General features: G+C 43.8%; 5 protein-coding genes across 5 annotated transcripts; 2 read left to right on the top strand and 3 right to left on the bottom strand.

The window, feature by feature from the left end:
* Positions 1–2,177: 2,177 nt before the first annotated feature.
* O0I10_006651 (uncharacterized protein) lies at positions 2,178–2,453 on the top strand (the record flags this gene model as incomplete). Its single annotated transcript, XM_058486678.1, has 1 exon — positions 2,178–2,453. The coding sequence occupies one exon, from the start codon at positions 2,178–2,180 to the stop codon at positions 2,451–2,453; it is 276 nt and encodes a 91-aa protein (XP_058342500.1).
* A 1,452-nt stretch (positions 2,454–3,905) lies between these two features.
* Positions 3,906–5,943, bottom strand: O0I10_006650 (uncharacterized protein; the record flags this gene model as incomplete). Its single annotated transcript, XM_058486677.1, has 2 exons — positions 3,906–5,173; positions 5,226–5,943. The coding sequence occupies 2 exons, from the start codon at positions 5,941–5,943 to the stop codon at positions 3,906–3,908; spliced, it is 1,986 nt and encodes a 661-aa protein (XP_058342499.1).
* Positions 5,944–7,326: 1,383 nt separating this feature from the next.
* O0I10_006649 (uncharacterized protein) lies at positions 7,327–9,382 on the bottom strand (the record flags this gene model as incomplete). Its single annotated transcript, XM_058486676.1, has 2 exons — positions 7,327–8,606; positions 8,662–9,382. The coding sequence occupies 2 exons, from the start codon at positions 9,380–9,382 to the stop codon at positions 7,327–7,329; spliced, it is 2,001 nt and encodes a 666-aa protein (XP_058342498.1).
* Positions 9,383–13,179: 3,797 nt separating this feature from the next.
* Positions 13,180–15,244, bottom strand: O0I10_006648 (uncharacterized protein; the record flags this gene model as incomplete). Its single annotated transcript, XM_058486675.1, has 2 exons — positions 13,180–14,459; positions 14,527–15,244. The coding sequence occupies 2 exons, from the start codon at positions 15,242–15,244 to the stop codon at positions 13,180–13,182; spliced, it is 1,998 nt and encodes a 665-aa protein (XP_058342497.1).
* Positions 15,245–17,169: 1,925 nt separating this feature from the next.
* O0I10_006647 (uncharacterized protein) lies at positions 17,170–19,232 on the top strand (the record flags this gene model as incomplete). Its single annotated transcript, XM_058486674.1, has 2 exons — positions 17,170–17,896; positions 17,953–19,232. 2 exons carry the CDS (start codon positions 17,170–17,172, stop codon positions 19,230–19,232), a joined length of 2,007 nt encoding a protein of 668 aa, XP_058342496.1.
* Between the last annotated feature and the right edge of the window lie 1,405 nt (positions 19,233–20,637).

Below are 20,637 nucleotides of genomic sequence, written 5' to 3'. Positions count from 1 at the left end.
GGTTAATAGCATCCAATCTATGAAGGACCATCAGACACTGAACCCATATCATCCATTGCTCTTTTAATCCTTTTTTCTTCGCTTTCGTATACAAACACCATCAATCGCACCTATCTCACTATAAATCTACATATGAGTTACAATGGAAAAAGACCCACCTTTATAATAGCAAAACATACATGCACCTGTACCTCAAAATCTCACAAAGAAGCATGGGCTCTTTTTGCTACCAGCATGCTCAGCATGGGCGAAACTACCTTGTGCGAAAGTTTCAGGATCGAACTCGTCAATAGCAATTTTTGCATTTGTCGATCCCACCCAAAAAGTTTAAAGAGGTCGACCTCTTTTCATTTTTGCAGGTGGTGACATGGCCAAATTTGAGATTGACGAGCTCGATCCTGAAGCTTGCACACAAGGTTGCTTGAGCTGGGCTGAGCACGGTGGTTGCAAAAAGAGCCCATGCTTCATTGTGACATCTTGGGTGATGGTTGTCTTTATGCTGTAAACATGATGCTATATGACAAAGTCATCTTTTTCCATTGTCACCCATATAACCACTTATAGTGGAATAGCTGGGAAATGGCGTGTTTGGGTAAGAAAGCAAAGAAAACAGCATTAAAAGAGCAATGGACGATATGCATACGCCATGCCACAGTCATTCATACATTGCAAGCTATTAGCCAATTCCACCCAATCACGACCATCATGGATTTGATAACGTACAAAAAATGCGCCTGCTCCAAAGATTCATTTCCATTATTCAGGTGTCTTGATCCGAGCCGATTTGAGGAAATTACAGCCACGTAAAGGGCACATCGCTTCCAACATGCAATGTATACGGGTGTATGGAGTAGAGCAAACCTGGTCGAAGCGTAGCTCATCCAAATCGGCTCGGATCAATATAATTAAACCATGTAACGGAACCTTGGAGCAGGCACATTCACCACATGTTGTCAAACCCACAATCGGCTCAATTGGGTAGAATTGGTTAATAGCATCCAATGAATGAAGGACCATCAGACACTGAACCCATATCATCCATTGCTCTTTTAATCCTTTTTGCTTGGCGTTCGTATACAAACACCATGAATCGCGCCTATCTCACTATAAATGTACATATGGGTCATAATGGAAAAAGGCCCACCTTTATAATAACAAAACATACACGCAACCTGTAACTCGAAAGCTTTCAATGAAGCATGGGCTCGTTTTCGAAACCGCATGCTCAGCATGGTCGAAAGTACCTTGTGTGAAAGTATCAAGCTCGAACTCGTCAATAGCAATTTTTGCATTTGTCGGTGCCAGCCAAAAAGTTTAAAGATGTCGACCTGTTTTCGTTTGGCGCGTGGTGACATGGCCAAATTTGAGATTGATGAGTTCGATCCTGAAGCTGGCACACAAGGTTGCTTGAGCTGGGCTGAGCACGTCGGTTGCAAAAAGAGCCCATGCTTCATTGTGGCATTTTGAGCTATGGATGTCTTTATGCTGTAAACATGATGCCATATGAAAAGTTGTCTTTTTCAATCGTCACTCATATATACACTTATAGTGCAATAGCTGGGGGACGGCGTATTTGGGTAAGAAAGCAAAGAAAACAGCATTAAAAGAACCAATGTATCATATGTACTCACTAGCCGATGGTCATTCATACATTGCTAGCTATCAGCCAATTCCACGCAATAGAGACCATTGTGGATTTGATACCATATGAAAAATGCACCTGCTCCAAAGATTCATTTCCTATATTCAGGCGTCTTGATCCGAGCCTATTTGAGGAAATTACGGCCACGTAACTGGTACGTCGGATCCAACATGCAACGCATACGGGTGTATCCACTAGAGAAAACCTGGTTTAAGTGTAGCTCATCCAAATCGGCTCGGATCAATGTAATTAAACCATGGATCTGAACCTTGGAGCAGGCGCATTCACCACACGTTGTCAAATCCACAATGGGCTCAATTGGGTGGAATTGGCTTATAGCTCGCAGTATATGAATGACCATGATACACTGAACCCATATCATCCATTGCTCTTTTATTCCTTTTTTCTTCGCTTTCGTATACAAACACCATCTTTAGCACCTATCTCACTACAGATGTGCATATGAGTCACAATTGAAAAAGACCCAGCTTTGTAATAGCAAAACATACACGCACCTGTAACTCGAAATCTTTCAATGAACCATGGGCTCGTTTTGGAACCAACATGCTCAGCATGGTCCAAAGTACCTAGTTGGAAAGTTTCAGGATCGAACTCGTCAATGGCAATTTTTGCGATTGTCGATGCCAGCCAAAAAGTTTCAAGAGGTCGACCTGATTTCATTTTGGCGGGCGGTGGCACGGCCAAATTTGAGATTGACGAGTTCGATCCTGAAACTGACACACAAGGTTGCTTGAGCTGGGCTGAGCACGGTGGTTGCAAAAAGAGCCCATGCTTCATTGAGAGTTTTTGAGTGATGGATGGCTGTCTTTATGCTGTAAAGATGATGCTATATGACAAAGTCGTCTTTGTTCATTTTGCCCAGGGTTCAACGTAATAGACACAGAGAAGCAGAGGACCATGTTTCTATATAAAAGCAAAAAAGGGACAACTGGAACGGCAATCCATGGCCAATACATACTATGTAAGGATAATGCGAACAATGCTAGCTATTAGCCAATCCCACCCAATTCAGCCCATTGTGGATTCGGTAACATCTGATGAATGCGCCTGCTCCAGGCATTCATTTGCATGATTCAATTGCTTTGATCGGAGCCAATTTGACTGAGCTACGCTTCAACAAGGATTACCCCAATCCATGTACCGCATGTTGTCTATGTACCAACTTGTACACTCTTTGTTTGGGCGTAGCGCTCTGAAATTAGCTCTGATCCAGAAACCTGAATTATGAAGTTCAATGTCTGGAGCAGGTGCATCGTTCACATGCACTAGTTCTCGCATCAGCCAGGGTTGGGAGAAAGTCGCTATGAGCTGCCACTACCCAAGGCTGTATTTCAGTATCATTCAGTGACCCTTACGTCATGACTCTTTACCTGTAATACACAAAGGCAGCAGTCGCCGTCTTTGTTTCTATTCTGCTGTGGCCTATTCATAATGAAAAAAGACCACTTGTCATATAACACCCTGTGTTAAAGCATAAAGATAGCCATGACTCAAAATGTTACAATGAAGCATGGCCTCTTTTTAGACCCAACATGCTCAGCATGGTGAAGGGTGTCTTGTTTGAGACTATCACTGGGATCGGACCAAGCCATTGAATTTAATTGTTGGCCACACCCTAAAGCTTTTTGGCTAGGCAGCGACATTCGCTAAGCTTAAGATCTTATCCATGTACCACAATCGATCATGGCTAGCGTGCCAATTCTACGATGGTATCAAACGTCATGCCATATTGGGCAGCATAGCTCTGTATTACCGATGTACGCTACATGAAAAGCATTGAATACTAATTTACATCAATGATCATCGGCATGCTACCCAACAGCAGCAATCGCGCACTTGGTAGTGAATATGAAGCCCTTTATTCCTATAAACGATAGGCTTGAATCTATGTGGTAGTGGTCTTTTGGAATAGCGTGTAGGATAACAAGAGTTGCCCCTGGCAACATTTTTTAAGCAGACATGACTAGTAATCTCACGTTTGTTTATTAGGAAGGACAAGTCTATGATGGAACGTAATCAGGTATAGCTATTTACGACATTCGCTTCGGGGTACCCTTGTTGAACATAGAATACTGATGGTCCTTGTGGGTATAGTACATCATTGCCTGCAGCTTGCCTTGCATACATATGAATAGCGACATCCTTACAGGTATCACAGCATCATGTTTATTAACCTTGGACAAATGATAGAAAAAGGTAAAGATGAGGCTATCGCTTATACCCCACGACTTGAAAATAGCTCTCAAAAGCGCTTGAATATTCCATCGACAATCACCTTCATGTCACGTCTGTGCGCCTTGAGATCTCGAATGACCGCCTTGTTGACTGCATTGGCAGGGTACATTTGTATACACTTGAGTTGTGAAAAGGTTCGAAGCGAATGCCAAAAGCTGTCATATCCATCCGTGTCCTTGATCGAAAATGCAAATTGCTTTAGGCGTTCAAGTCGCTTTAAGGTATCTAAGGAATACGTCGATGGCGCGTTCATGCAATCGATTTCAAGGCACGATAGAGAAGGGCACCCATTCACAAGGCTGGTGAAGAATCGCTCCATTTGATATGGGCTCCAATCCTCATTTGCACCGATCATGAGACGTTGTAGCGTGTTCAAACCACAGATCGCATCAGGAATACTTCCCAAGGTGTTCGAGAAATCGACACGGATACCAAACTCATGAAGTGAAGATTGCTGCGAGACGCGGCGGAGATACTGCACAATTGCCTCTTTGTTCTCAAGTTGGCGTCCATTATCAAACTTGAACTCGAGCCTTTTCAATCGGGGTGGTATTGTATTCAGCATTGCGGGGTCCTCATTTATGGCTATGGTCGCCATCTTCAACTCTTCCACTATAGGCGCATTGCGTAGTATCCACGATCCAGAAGTGCATAGCGAGAGTTTCTTGAGGCATGGAAATGTCAGGTGGTGAAGGCCTTCGTAATCTCTTTCAATCTCCATGTTCCATTCAATGACCTCGAGCGTCGCATGATGTTGTCTGAAAATAGGAGCCATATCCACTACATCGTCTTCGTCGTCCCAATCCTGGATAATGACCGACAGCTTCGTCATCGCCAGGTGGTGCGATCCATTGTTTTCATTCATGTACGTCACGCCCACATGGCCCATGTAAACCTCAAGTTCCATCCTTGTCAACAATGAGTAGTATCGTGAGATCAACAGTGCTGATTCGAGATCAGGACATGGGTATAGGTGCAGCTTTTTGAGTGATGGGAAACACTGACAGAGGCGTACTATCTGCTCCCGAGTGAGCTCGTGGTTTGAATATTCAATGGAAAACGTTTGCAAATTCGGCCATGTTGGGCTTGGAAGATGGCCCAAATCCTCACCATCATACTGCGACATGGTAAGGGAAACCAGATTGGGGCAGGCCGTTAATATGTCGACTAAGAAAAGCATGTCGTGCCATCCCTCGTGAATTGTCAACTTGGTCAACGTGCTGCTGATTGATAACAATAATGGAACAAGGTCGTCGATATAGACGCTGTAAAAGTCTTTTATAAAAAATGGTCAACACATGCAACTTAAGATGTGAGTACCACTTACCATCAACGCATAACTCCCGCAGAGAGCAGAAGTCGTTGTTGCTCAATAAGTGATACAGCCAGAGCCCTTTGGAGTATCGCCGAACATGTAATGACTTGATGTGACGACAAAACCTCATCAATTGCGATCGCTTTTCCATATCTTCTTCTTCTTCGTGGTATCCGGTCTCAAAACACAATCCATCGGAATGTTGAAGAATAAAATCACGCCATAGATTGGACACGTGCAAATACGGGCATGGTTTCAATGATGCCAAAGGCGTATCATCCACTAGCATTGGGATAAGGGTTGTGATAACAATTTCAACGGGCAGTTGCATGATAAAGTCAAATCGTTTGCTCTCATAGTGTTCAGCATCGTCTTTGGCTCGCTGCAGCATAGCATAGTGTGGGTCATTTATATCAACAACATTGAGTCCCTTGTGGCAGATGTCGACAGCATGACGCCGTTTCCCTTGTTCATTGTAAATGCTGGATGCACGTAAGTAGCCGAGTGCTGAAGAATGTGCTAGCTGTTGCATAGCATTAGCATCGCGAAGAGCAGCATCGAAGTTGGCGCACTTTGACAACCCCATGGCCCGTTCATTCAGAGTTGTCATGATGGAGTCAATGGGTTGCCTCAATTGTGTAGTTGCATTGGTGACAAGCTTTGTGTATTTCTCAGTGGAAGCTGTAATAACAGGTTGTTTGCATAAGTCGTTCCAGATAGAATAAGTCATTGTAGGTTGGCGGAGGAGGATGAGGAAGTTCAATAATGCAGTGAAGAAGTGTGTGACAAGACTAGTCCCGCTCACAGCTTAAAATTGCTGAGCCAAAGCGGCCCAAGCGAGCAATCTCTTTATTCGCTTTATCCCAACAATGACTCTTTTCTATACTTGACCACCTTCCTTAAAGCTTTACTTTTATTCCTTGTCGACATTCCTTGCTCACCATCTGCCAACAGAATTGGTTTCCAGTCAGCATTGGCGTCTTGCTTACGCGTCATCCCTACAAACAACTTGTCGTTACTCATCGCTTACTTGTACCCCACTTCAACGTACTCTTTTACACCACCCTAAACGACTTGCGCCTTTGACATTATCGCCTCGACAGAAAAACGATCGTCAACCATTAGCATTGCTCAAGCTTGTTCAAGATCGGGCCAACCTGGGAATCTTGTCAGGCCAACGGGTCCTCAGCACGGCCTTAGGATATAAACGTGGTCCCACCAAAGCAAGGCTTCACGTATATTGCAGAGGCCCTCATTTGTCATGGTTACAGGTATAGTTAGTACGATATTATATGGGGGGCCATGTTGACAGGGTTGGATCCGGGATTATCAGTTTCAGGAAGCTGATCATCATCTTCCTCAAGAGGTACTTGGGAAAGGAAACCCAGCGATATGGATACATCAGGAACATGGTCGAGAACAAGGATGACAGCTATTTCGCCAACACGTCTTTTGTCATGGAACCTTTTTATTTTCACCACTTTGCTTCCAATGTATTCTCTTTCTATTGGTGCCATTTTTTCATCCTCGAGGGTCGAGTATGGTTGCTGGTTATTGATTCCATGGGACGATGAGATAGGTTTGGTGGACGTTGTTTCTTATGGGTAGGCATGTCCAAGAAGCATGAGGTTAGTGATATGTGGATTCACCAAGCCTGGATACACTACACACAAAGGATGAAATGGAAATGGATTTGGTAAGAGCTCTTGGGGGAGTGGCAGTGATGGACGATACGCATTGGGGTTTAGCTAGTTGTAGTAGGATAGTGTTTTGGTAGATCTAAATACAAAATGACATGCATCAAATTTTCAGCAGAGGATTTACCAGATGATGGACATGGATAAAGAACGCATATACTTCGTCGGCCGCTTTGGCTTTGAGTGTCACAAAAGGATCATCTAGATGTTGTTTCATTCTTCCCCAAAAATCTCTCCTTGTGAATCATATCAAATGGTGCCCATGCAAGTATAGCATAATATTGAGAAGCCTTCATCATGAATATATAATAGCAAACACATGCTTACAGATAATAGACCCCTTTTATTCACGCAAATCAATGACAATCACAATTTTGGATATGATAAAAGCTATGGTATACAATTTGAAGGGGCTTTCAGAAGCACTTGAATGTGTCCTCCACGATAATCTTCATGTCAGGTCTCTGTTCCTTAAGACGCTCAATTTTAGCATGGTTGACTTCATTTGAAGGGTAAATCCGAATACGCTTGAGTTGTGAAAATGACCGAATCGCATGCCAAAAGCTATGAGCGCCATCCGTGTCCTTGACTGAAAAAGTAAGTTGCTTTAAATGTCGAAGCTGTTTCAAGGTGTTCATTGTGTCCGCCGATGGCGCGTTGATGCAATCGATCCCAAGGGAAGATAAATAAGGACATGCAATCACAAGAGCACCAAGGAAGCTTTCCATTTTGTTGTTGTCCCAATTCCCAGGAAAACCGACCGCCAGACGTTCGAGCGTATTGAAACGAGTGAGAGTATCACGCAGATAGCAAAAGGTATCCATTGCATCGAAATCAATAGCAAGTTGTTGTAGACGACATTGTTGGGATACGCGATGAAGATATCGTTCGATTACATCGTTGTTGGTTGGAAAGCGTCCTCGATGCAATCTCAATTCAAGTGCTTTCAAATTTGGTGGAATTGTATCCAAGACTTCAGGGTTGTTGTTGATGGATTCAGATGCCAAGGCTAAGGTTTCCAGCATGGGTGCATTGCGTAGTATCCACCAGCCGCCAGAATATAACGATAGTTTTTTGAGACGTGGGTATTGGATGTCGTAAAGGTCTCGGTAGTCTCTTTCAGGGGATACAGTCCATTCGACATCCTCGAGTGTTGTCCGATGCTGCCTTAAGAGAGCCTCAATATCGAAAAACAAGTCATTGCCTTCCGAACCATCTCTAAAGATCGAGAACTTTGTCATCTCAAGCTCTTGATGTCCAATGTTGTGATCAAAGTAATTCAAGTTGACGGCATAATAATTGATGTCAATTTCAACGCTTTTCAACAAGGGACAATAACGTGGGACCATGAGCACCAATTCCATGCTATCTTCACACCGAGAAAGATGAAGTTCCTTGAGGGCTGGAAAGCACTGGCAGATGCGTATGATCTCATCACGAGAAAATGGATCTGTCGTAGAGAAAAGCGACAATGTCGTCATATTGGAATACGTTGTCATTGAAAGAGCGGTAAAATCGCAAAGAAATGGATGGGTGACAGCAAACGAAAGCAGGTTGGGGCAAGCTGATAAGACCTCGGCTAGGGGAAACATGCCCTCAAAATGCAAGGAATGGGTGTCATTAATAGCCAAATGCGTCAATGGGCCACCGAGTGATTGCAAAAACGAAACAAAATCATCGCCGTTGTTGGAAAATGCTTTTATAAACCATGGTAAGTAAGCGCACATGATACCACCAACACCACCACTTACCATCAAAGTATAACTCACGCAGAGAACAAAAGTCATGATCACGTAATAAATCATAGAGCCAGGTTCCTTTGGTATATCGACGAAGATGCAATGCCTTAATGTGTCGTGCGAATGTAACCAATTGCCACTGTTGCCGAGGATCTGCTTGTTCTTCATTTGGCCCAATCTCGAAACGCAACCCATTTGAATGCTGGAGAATCAAATCACGCCATTGCTTGCACACATACAAATAAGGACATGCTCTAGAAGCATCCAAAGGAGAATCATCATCCACAAACGTTGGAAGAAGCGTTGTTGTAACAAGGTCCCATGGTAGATCGGTGATAAAATCGATGCGTTTATTCTGGTATTGCATCGCATCGGCCTTCATTTGCTGCAATGTGCTGTAATCGGTATCGTTTGGATCAACAACGTCCAACCCCTTGTTGCAAATGTCGATCACCTGAAGCTGTTTCCCTTGCTCCTTGTAAACGCTGGCTGCACACAAATATCCAAGAGCTGAAGAGGGCGAGAGTTGCTGTATGATACTGACATCGCCAAGGGCTGCGTCAAAGTTGGCAAGCTTTGTGAACCCAATGACGCGTTCATTCAAAGCTGACAAGATGGAGTCAATGAGCTGATGGAGTCGAGTGGTTGAATCGTAGACAATCGTTGTGTACTTTTCAGAAGTGGCTTTGAGTATGGGTTGTTTGCATAAATCGGTCCAAATAGAATGGGTCATATAGTTGCTTGAACGGAGTGAAGAAGAAGGATGCAATGCAAGTCGCTCTGCTCAAGCATAAAATTCATTGGCCAAGCGGCCCCAGTCAACAAAGTCGCTTTATCTGCTTTATCCCAAACACGTCCTTTTTATACTTGACGACCCTCGCTAAAGCTTTACTCTTATTCCTCATCGACATTACTCGTTCCCCATCTGAAACAGAATTGGTGACCAGTCTACATTCGTCTCCTTCGTTACGTGTCATCTCTACAACAACCACCTCCGGTGACTCATAGCTTGCTTGTACTCGTTTCAGTTTCCTCTTTTACACCACGCTCAACGCCTTGCACCTTTGACAATGTCGCGTTCACTGAAAAACGATCGCCAACCGCAAGCATCGCTCAACCTTGTTCAAGATCGGGCGAACTTGGGAATCTAAGCAGGGCACAAGGTCCTCAACACAGCCATAGGATGCAAACGTGGTCCCACCAACGCGAGGCTTACCGTAAAACTGCACATGTGCTCCTTTGCCATGGGTACAGGTATAGTACATACCATATTAAATAAGAGGCAATGTTGCTAGGGTTGGAGCAGAGGGTATTTGTTTCAGGATGCTTACCATCATCTTCTTCAGGAGGTATTCGGCCATCCAACGCCAGTGATATGAATACTTCAGCGACATGGTCGAGAACAAGGATAACAGCGATTTCTCCTTCACGTCTGCTGTGATGGAATCTTTTTATGCACACCTCTTCGCTTCCTCGGTATTCTGCTTCTATTAGTGCCATTTTTATCCTCGAGGTTCAAGTATTGGTGCTGGTTGTGAATTTTATGGGATGAAAGGTAGGTTCGGATCGATTGTGTATATTACTGGACACCCATGCTCAAGGAGGGTTTTTTTTTCTTGGTATATGGGGATTCATCGACCAAGTCTGGATACTATACACGAAGGATCAAATGGATATGGATATGGTAAGAGCCCTTGCGAATGAGACTATGATGGACCATATGCATTGGCGTTTAGCTAGTTGTAGTAGGATAGTATTTGATAGACGTAAATAAAAAAAGGCACGCATCCAATTTTTGGAAGAAGGATTACCAGATGATGTATATGGGTAAAGAGCACATATACGTTGTTATCCGCTTTTGCTTTGTGTGTCACAAGAGGATGACCCAAACGCTGTTTCCTTATTGCTCAGCGATCTTCCATCATTTGGCAGACATTCAATCACCATCTATTAAGGCAAAAGATTTCAGCAGCATTGTGGTCAGGTAGGCGTCTCAATACTATCACACATTACCAAATCCAACATACGCAAACCATTATCCCGCATCAGCGATTAGGAATTTCTGATTTCATTCACCCCAGGAGCGTTGCTATGCCAACAAGCCCTTGTATCATGGCATATTGTATTCCGTATTGGACCCATCATCTTTCTGCTCATATACAATGGCCACATGTATAAGCGTTAAATGTGCTAATGGGAGACTCATGCTGATTTGCGAAAGCTGTTTTTATTCATGAAAGGTCTCTCCCATAATAATATCGGATGCTCCAATACCCGTCCAATCCATAATACAAGGCACGAGTATCTAGATGTAATACTTGACAAAATCCACAAGGTCGGACGGTACAATCGAAAGTCTTGCATAGTCCATGCCCACCAAAGTTAGCGATTTCCTTGTCGGTTTCATACATATGATAAGGTCTACATCAATAAAAAGAGTGGAAAATCAGTGTTGGTCTATTGTTGCACGTGTTTTTTTGTTTACCTTGCATTATGCCATTGCTGGTTTAAACCATGAAGCACAGCTTGAGAACCAGCCTTCAAGAACGTGATACCCTCGTAAGTAATGGTGAGTTTGAGCCACATCTTAGCGATATGAACACCTTCTCGTATAAAACTTCGCCTTTTTTATGCCACCGATACTGGGGTCGGCGACATGTACCAGATCCTCAAATCCCTTTCGGAGTGCTGAGGCATCCGTCGATGCATTTTAAAGTGTGAAGTTGTTCTTTACGCCAGAGTGTTATCCAGATACTGATGTTCATTGGCAGACCTCTTACAATGACGAAAGCAGGTGTCTTTGTGGTCATGGTGATAGTGCTTCTTTATCTTCATGCTGTGATGCTGAACGGGCTTTCTCCACAATGATGGGGCACGCACATGGGTCACGGCAGTGAATTGTATTGTACCGATTTGTATTCCAGCAAATGCTATAACATAAAGGTTACCATTCAAGTTGATCAATCATGAATACACAATGCCTCATCGACTTACGGTTTTGTTTAGGAGTTAAACAATATCGAAACACACTCCTCCCTCACCCAACTTGCATACGCTAACGTATACGCCCATAAATAGCTAAAGAAAATGAGTCAAATAAAAAAAGGCGCTTTCCTGATCATGCATACAATGTACGTACCTTGGTCTATGTTGAGTACCCAACTCGGTTGCACTTGGCCAGTGACCTTTTTTCGGCATTTTGGTGATGACAACGAAACCTTTTGCACACGCATAGGCTGCCTGGGATACCGGAATCAGTGTATGGAGGGCAATTGTGTGTCATACTACATACGAGGATCATAGCTTGTTACTTCCTTTAGGATGTACGCCGGTAGCAAACGATGTAGACGCGAGGTTCAATGATAGATCGAAAGCTCATATATCAACCCCATGCAGGCTGTGGGTTGCCACCAGGTAGAGCTTTGCATAAATGTCTGATGAAGTAGCTACGTCAAAGGGATTGTGACCCTGTGCATCAGCAATCAAGACGATCACGCTTTACCTTGATAAAGGACCACATTTTTAAAATGCCATCAACGGCAATGGAAACCGGGTAGCAATGAAAGTCTAATAAAAGATAATCACAAATGAATCCATGGATCGCTCACAAATAGGAACTTTAACCAGGACACTCACCAGCAACCGTTGAAAGGCGCAGTAATAGAAAAAAGTGGGATAATGGAAGAAAAAGAGGTGTGTGGGAGTAGGATAGCCGGCGACAACATCAAGGTCTATTATCGCTTGCTGGGCGTGGGTATTTCATTTTGATGACCACAAAGAAAATAAACGAGGCATGGGAATGGTGATGAGCTCAAAATTGATCGGAAGGCTTTACATATAAAGGGTTGTGATACGATTGATTGCCGTTGCTTGAATCAGCATCTGTGATAAACAAGCTGGCAATATCCATCATCATCATACAATGCCAGCTATCTTCTATCACCAACCACATGCTGTGGACGTATGCCCCGAGGTACGATGTTGCTGGACTCTTTTCACAGATGTTCCTTCCATAAGGAAGAGTTGGAAGACGGCTACAAGCATAGTACGTATGCATACATGTTCCTACAAGGAGAAGGATGACCTTCCTTTTGTATTTATGAATCACGTAATCATTGTTCTAGTCAATGTAGGATACCCGTTTCATGATACATGTTCTCAAACACGATCGCATGGGAATGCAACGATTACCAGGCGCTGTCATTGGTTGCGAGCAAGAGTTCTTAAGAAAACAACCACCATCTGCGTCTCGATGTGAGCCAATACGTTTATTAATGGATGTCGATGGTGAAAGGTGATTTGAAATAGCTATTTACGATAATGGGATGGGGTAGTCAATAGCAATCCTTTTGGCCATACATAATGAATCCGCCATTAAAGCTCAACGTGCCATTGTAAAGCCATCCCCATGCTCATGTTGCTAGGAAGAAAATACTTACAGTCACTAGATTCCATTTATTCAATATATGGAAACCCCTATCACTCTCTTGTAAATGATAAAAGGTATGGCACACAACTTGAAGGGGGCGTTCAGAAGCGATTGAATTTGCCATCCACAATAATCGTCATGTCACGTCGCTGTTCCTTGAGACATTTAACTACAAAAGCCCGGACGTCACTTGCAGGGTACATACGAATACGCTTGAGTTGGGAGAACGTTTGAATCGCACGCCAAAAGCTATCAGCGCCATCCGTGTCTCTGATCGAAAAAGTAAATTGCTTTAAATGTCGAAGCTGCTTCAAGGCATTCATTGAATACGTCGTCGGGGCGTTGGTGCAATTGATCTCAAGGGAAGATAAATAAGGACATGCAATCACAAGGTCAACAAGGAATCTTTCCATTTCGGCTACATGCCAATCCTCTGGGAAACTTATCACTAGACTTTGAAGCGTATTGAAACGAGTGATAGTATCACGCACACGGCAAAAAATACCAAGGTCCTCAAAGTAGATAGCAAGTTTTTGTAGACGGCATTGCTGAGATACGCGATAAAGAAAGCGTTCGATAGCGTCTTCGTTGACGGATACGGGTCCTTCATCCAATCTCAATTCGAGCGCTTTCAAGTTGGTTGGAATTGTATCCAAGACTTCAGGGTTGTTGACGATTGATGGTGATGCCAAGAACAAATCTTCTACCATGGGTGCATTGCGTAGTATCCACCATCCACGAGAGTGTATCGATAACGTCTTCAGGCGTGGGTATTGGATGTTGTACAGCTGTCGGTGGTTTCGTTCAGGCGACCATATCCATTGGATGTCCTCAAGTGTTGTGCAATGCTGCCGTAACAGAGAGCAAGTATACTCAAACAAGCCATCTCGATCCCATTCCTCTGTTTCGATAGTAAGCTTCGTAACTGCAAGCTCTTCATCTCCAATGATTCGAGTGGAGTAGAGAAATCCCATATTCCCATGCTGTATCTCAACCTCAACGCTTTTCAACAAAGGACAATAGCGTGGGATCATCAGCACCAAATCAATATCCTCACAAGGAAATAGATCAAGCTCCTTGAGAGCAGGAAAACGCTGGCAGACGCTGATGACTTGATCACGAGTAAAGGGTTCTAGTTCCGAGTGAAACGTCAATGCCGTCAAATTGGGCCATGGAGTCATTGGAAGAGAGCTGAAATCGTAAGCATATGGAGGGCAAATGGAAAACGATACCAAGTTGGGGCAGGCTGATAATGTCTCGGCTACGGGGAACATGTCGAAAAGTTCCAATCCTTGAATCTCTTGAATACCCAAATGCGTCAATCTGCTGCCGATGGATTGCAATAACGAAACAAAGCCATTGATGGGTAATGAAGAAAAACCTTTTATATGACCATGATAAATAAGGCCTCATTGGATCCCTTCACCACCACCACCACCACCACTTACCACCAATGTATAACTCCCGCAAGGAGCAAAAGTCATTGTCATGTAATAAACCAGATAACCAGGGACCTTTGGAATATCGATGAAGATGCAATGCTTTGATGTGTCGTGCGAATGTAACCAATTGCCAACGTTGTTGAGGATCTGCTTGCTCTTCTTTGTATCCGATCTCAAAACGCAACCCATTGGAATAGTGGAGAATCAAATCACGCCATTGCTTGCACACGTATAAATAAGGACATGGTGTAGAAGCATCCAAAGGAGAATCATCCACAAACATTGGGAGGAGCATTGTTGTAACAATGTCGAATGGTAGCTTGGTGATAAAGTCGACGCGTCTATTTTGGCGTTGCATAGCATCGGCTACGTTATGCTGCAATGTGGCGTAATCGCTATCCTTTGGATCAACAACGACCAACCCTTTGTTGCAGATGTTCATCACTTGAAGCTGTTTTCCTTGTTCCTTGTAAACGCTGGCTGCACATATATACCCAAGAGGTGAAGAGGGCGAGAGTTGTTGCATAACTTTTGCATCGCGAAGGGCTGATTCAAAGTTGGCAAGTTTTGTCAACCCGATGACGCGTTCATTCAAAGCTGACAAGATCGAGTGAATAGGTTCATGGAGACGAGTGGTTGAATCGTGAACAAGCTTTGCGTACTTTTCGGTGGACACAGACTGAGTGGGCTGGTTGCATAAATCGGTGCAAATGGAAAAAGTCATATGGTTTGTTGAACTGAGTGAAGAAGGATGCAAGTCAAGTGGCGTCTCCGCCTCAGAGTAGAATTTATCCGCTGAGTGCCATTCCCAGTCAACTGCGCTGTTGCTTTATCCCCCTTTATTCTCAACAGCAGCTCCTTCTACACTTAACCACCCTCTCGAAGGCTCTACTTTTACTTCTCGTCGACATTCCACGTTCGCCATCTGCAACAGAATGGGTGCCCAGTCAACATTCGTCTCCTTGGTTACGCGTCATCTCTGTAACAACCACTTCTGGCAACTCACCGCTTGCTTGCACTCGTTTCAGTTTCCTCTTTTACGCCACGTTTAAGCAACTCGTACCCTTGAAAGAGACCACTTCAGTCAAAAACAATCGTCAGCAACGGTCACCAACTAATGTTGCCCAAGACTTTGGTGGGAATCGTTTGCAGCTTGACTAGTCTAAGACTACCCAACAGCAGCGTCAGATACAAATGTGGAGCCAACAAACCAAGGTGTCCCACAAAAGTGTATAAACACAATCTGCCATGGATACAGGTATAGGTATGTGCCATGTTATATGAAAGGTAATGCTGGCAGGGTTGAAGGATGGGTTATTTGTGTCACTTTGTTAATCATCATCATCGCCTTCAAGGGGTACTTGTTCAATCCCGCCCAGCCAGGTGGATCTTTACGCGACATGATCAAGAGTATGGACTCCATTCTTCACAACGCCCATTGCTCAAACAAGTCTTTTTCATTCGATCTCCTTGTGTTCACGTCTTGGTTTTTACTTGCTGCAACATTGTTGGATGGTGGCGTTGGTTACCAAAGAATGGTGCCCATCATTATACGAGGCCACAAAGTATGATGGAAAGGTTAATAATCCTATGGCATGATGAGGTAGGTTTGGTGATCGGTTGGACACGCGTGTTCAAGAAGGATATGGTATGGTACATGTGGATTCATACTCGCTGGCAACCTACGCGTGTTGGATGAAGGCAGGATGGCTATGGAATGCGTATATGGATAAATGAGACATGTTGTAGTACCTTTAGCTGTATCAGTGTAGTCTTTTGTTCTATCGAAATAAAACGGGCAGCGTGAGGCTTATGGAAGATAATCGTTTAACTCTATGGTGGGCATCATGGATCCTTAACCATAACACAACGAGCCGCTAATGGGTTGTAATCCAGACACAGTTTTATTATACAAGCGTGATAACGGATAAACCGGCGTAAGAAAACTTTACATTCTACTTAATCGTCGATCATCCAAGTGATTCCATCAACCACCTGCAGCCAGCCTATGTCCTTATTGTGTTGGGAACCGTGGTCCATTGATGGTGATTTACGATGCATACATTGAGGGACGCTATGATGATGATGATGATGATGATGATGATGATGATGATGATGATGATGATGATGATGATGATGATGATGATGATGATGATGATGATGATGATGATGATGATGATGACAAGCAACAATAGTGTGGATCTTTCCATAATGCACGACGAAAATCTTTCAAAACCATGGCAACTTGTACCCACGCAACTCTGTGAGACACCTTAATTATCATCAGGATTATATTCCAAGGCCGTATTGAAAACCTTTTGTGTACCGGTAAAGCTGTCCACAATCGCCACCATGGGCTTGGGCAAACGTGCAAGTTGTGTCAGAGTAGTGTGTAGCGAGGGGCTGAAACAAGTGAACAAGCGTAGTCATGACGCGTAACCAAGAGACCGAATGTTGACTGACAGCACCATGCTAATGGCAGAACACGAATGAGGAATGTCGTGAAGGAGCCAAAGTAGAGTTTTAGTGGAGGCAGTGAAATATGGAAAGGGCGTTGTTCTAATAAAGGCATTGTTATTGGCGAATAGATTTACCCGGGGGGCCGCAGCTGGGAAATCGCACCTTCTTGTTCTCCACAGCCAACCCGCCATGACATGCCCTGCTTGGAACGATCTATGTCAGCAACCCACACTCACCGTCTCCACTGAAAAATACGCGCAACTTGTCTACGATTCAACCAATGAACTCCATCAACCTGTTCAATCGATCTTGTCAGCTTTAGATCGACGCGCCATGGGATTGGCAAAGCTTGCCCATTTCGAGTCTGCCCTTCGCGATGCCGACGTTATGCAACACCTCTCGCCCTCTTCACCACTTGGATACTTACGCAAAGCTATCATTTATGGTGAACAAGGGAAACAGCGTCATGTCATCGATATTTGTAACCAGGCACTCGCCATTGTTGATACCACGAATCCAGGCTATCTCACATTGCAACAAGCTAAGGCGGATGCCGAGGACCAGCTGAAGACACGCATTGACTTTATTAAGGAGCTTCCTTTCGACATTCTTTCTACAACCCTTATTCCCATGTTAATGGGCGATTCGCCTTTGGATATCGTGATTCCATGTCCCTATTTGTATGTGTCAAACCTATGGTGTGATTCTATTATACAATGCTCTGGTGGATTATGTTTCAAGTCCGAGTATCAAGCTGAATTTGGAGACGAATATGACGAGGATAAGGCCAGGCAATTGGTCACGTTTGCACGGCATACACAGTCATTGGATATTTATGCACATTGCGAAGGAACGTGGGTAGTTGATGTACTGCGGGAGAATGACTTTTCCTCTCTACAAAAGCTATACCTTCGTGGTAAGTGCTATGTATGCATCACTCAATAGGCTCTTACTTATCTTTGTTCATGCAAGATTTTTACAGCTTCTATATTGAAGACTTTATTTCGTCGTTCCAATCAATCGGCAACACATTGACGCATTTGGAATTTGATCAGGAGCATATGATACTTGCACCATCCGACCTATTGGTAGCATGCCCCAATTTGGTTTCCTTCTCATTGTGGCAAACCTTTCCTGCCAGTTTCAGCTCTTTACCCATGAAGATGACATGGCCCAAGATGACCACTCTATCTATTCGCTATGGAGAGGGGGCTGTTTCAGATGATGAGATAATAAGCATATCCCAGCGATTTCCAGCACTCCAAAGGCTTACCCTGAATCCATGTTTTGGTATCCGATCGGCGTTTATGGCCTCCCAGTACTACCCTGCAATGAATGGTATTGAGATTGATATTTCAAATTGGTCGGTGCACGCTACCTTATTTAACCGAGGGACCGGTTATCAAGAACTTGCGGTGACAAGGCTTTGCATTTCTAAGGAGAATTGGGCAGATGGGGGTGGCTCTTTTATGGATACCAGCTCGATATTGAAGCAGCATCAAAAAGCACTTGAGGATATCAAATGGAAGATTTTCAGTACCACGAGACAAAACGACGAGGTTCACAACGTTGATGACTTTGCCAACATCCAGTATCCTAGGCTGAAGAAGCTCTCTCTGCTGCATGGTGGATGGTGGATGCTACCCAATGCCCCCATGATTGAAGAATTGGCTTTATCGTCGCGAACGATCAACACACACCCTGAAGTGCTTGGTACAATACCACCCAAATTGGAAAGACTCGTATTGGACTTTGATGATTGGCACAACCTTCAGGACAGCAACAGCGTAGTTTATTATCTATATCGCGTATCCCAGCAATGTCAACTACATGAACTTTCGATCCGCTTTGACAATTCGGAAAATGCTGGCAATGTACTGGATGCTATCGATTGTTTGAATCACCTTCAATCTCTGATAATCAGATTCAACTGTGATTGGAGCGAGTATCAAATGGAAGCCTTTGTTGAACGTATTGCCAATGGATGTTCTTTGCTATCTTTCCTTCAGCTCAAATGCCACAACGCTCCATCAACGCATTCAATCTCTACATTGAAACGATTTCGATTCTTGAAGCAATTGGGACTTTCAGTGAGTGGTACAGATGGCCATGTCAGCTTTTGGCGTGCTCTTGGAAGCTTGTCACAGCTCAGCTCTATTCAGATGTACCCCAAGTATGCGGTCAACAAGCCCGAAGTCCAGCAGCTTAAGAAACAGATACCTCACGTGGAGGTTACCTCCGAATACCATTGATAGATCATACAACCGCCCCTGAACATTCCACATTAATCATGGTTTATACGCTATATCCCTTCCAGCATCTCCCTGTTTCTTGATTACTTTTTGTTCCTGGTATCCAATAAAAGCGTATTATACATTGTAATCATTTCGCTGTCCACATGCATCCAACAAAGGACCCTCGCAATGATCCATTGTATTGCAACTCGTATACAGCGCCCAACCGTTAATGTAGTTAGTTATTCATCCCCCTAGGTGCTTTTAAGGTCACCAGAAAATCACAAGGCATTGTGCCTCTTTGAGGTAGCAGGCGTGTTTCAGGCATTCGTCGTCGGATACAGGTTGAACCCATAGAAGGCCTATAGCATACTATTGCAATAGCTCATAGGAGATCGAGTTATAGGTAATTCGTGGTCCCAAAGGGATCTCGTCCAAGTGCCCATAGCTACAAACATTCTCATTAAATAGCAAGGAGGCATCATAGGAATCCACTGGATCACTTGAGTAACTCGTATCAGCCCCTTGTAAGTCATCCTCCTAATCTTTTCCTAGAAACCCTCTGGATCCAGTAGACATGTCTTTTTCTCATTATTATCACGCACAAGATCTCGCCATTAAAAGATAGCCATAAAGCTTAAAGTTGGTCAAGAAGTTAAGAAGTCCAATCCTTGCCGCTGATTTAAGTCGGTAGATATCGACATCCTTTCCCGTTGTTGCTTACCCCCCTTAATACTCCTTAAGACACGTGGCATGTGAATAGGCGTAACATTAACCAGGGATCCCTGTGCATCCCATGACACAACTTTGAGTCGCTAGGTATAGCGGCTTCTTAAAGAGCGCCATCTAAAATGGGATGACAGCCATGTCTTTCACATCCGAATACATCCTTGTCATGGCCCTCCATTACACATGCATATACTTCAACGTACCTCTTCCCATACATGTATACGATGTTGTTTACAGCTTATTTATAAAGCTGGTTGCCATCAACCGGCTAATGAATGAATGTAATCATATACAAAAACAAACCAGCTTCTCTCCATGCGGGCAGCTATTGTTTAGATTTTAGAAAATGTGAAGTCCTTCGAGACTGTACGCGATCGTTCCCCAAGATGTCCTATACTATAGATAAAAATCCGCTTCCTTCAAACCTAAGCAAATAGCATATCATTAGACTCGTCACGTCGAGCTGAACATCGATTTTCCAATTTGTCTCAGAGCAGTTTTGCTTGAACACGAACCCCATAAGCCTGCTTTGGGAAGACAAAAGGCTTACACCAATGAAGGAAGTCTAAACTACTTGGCAGCTGATAGTTGAAAAGCCTAAAATGAGGCCACATCTTGACAAATGGTATATACTTGGAATAGCCTCAATGAGACAAAAAATCTCTTCCAATTGACCAAAACTAGTTTATTTGAG

This window comes from Lichtheimia ornata, assembly GCF_029851405.1.
Source record: "Lichtheimia ornata isolate CBS 291.66 chromosome Unknown scaffold00030, whole genome shotgun sequence".
NCBI classification, from domain to species: Eukaryota; Fungi; Mucoromycota; class Mucoromycetes; order Mucorales; family Lichtheimiaceae; genus Lichtheimia; species Lichtheimia ornata.
This window is presented reverse-complemented; position numbering and strand designations above follow the sequence as displayed.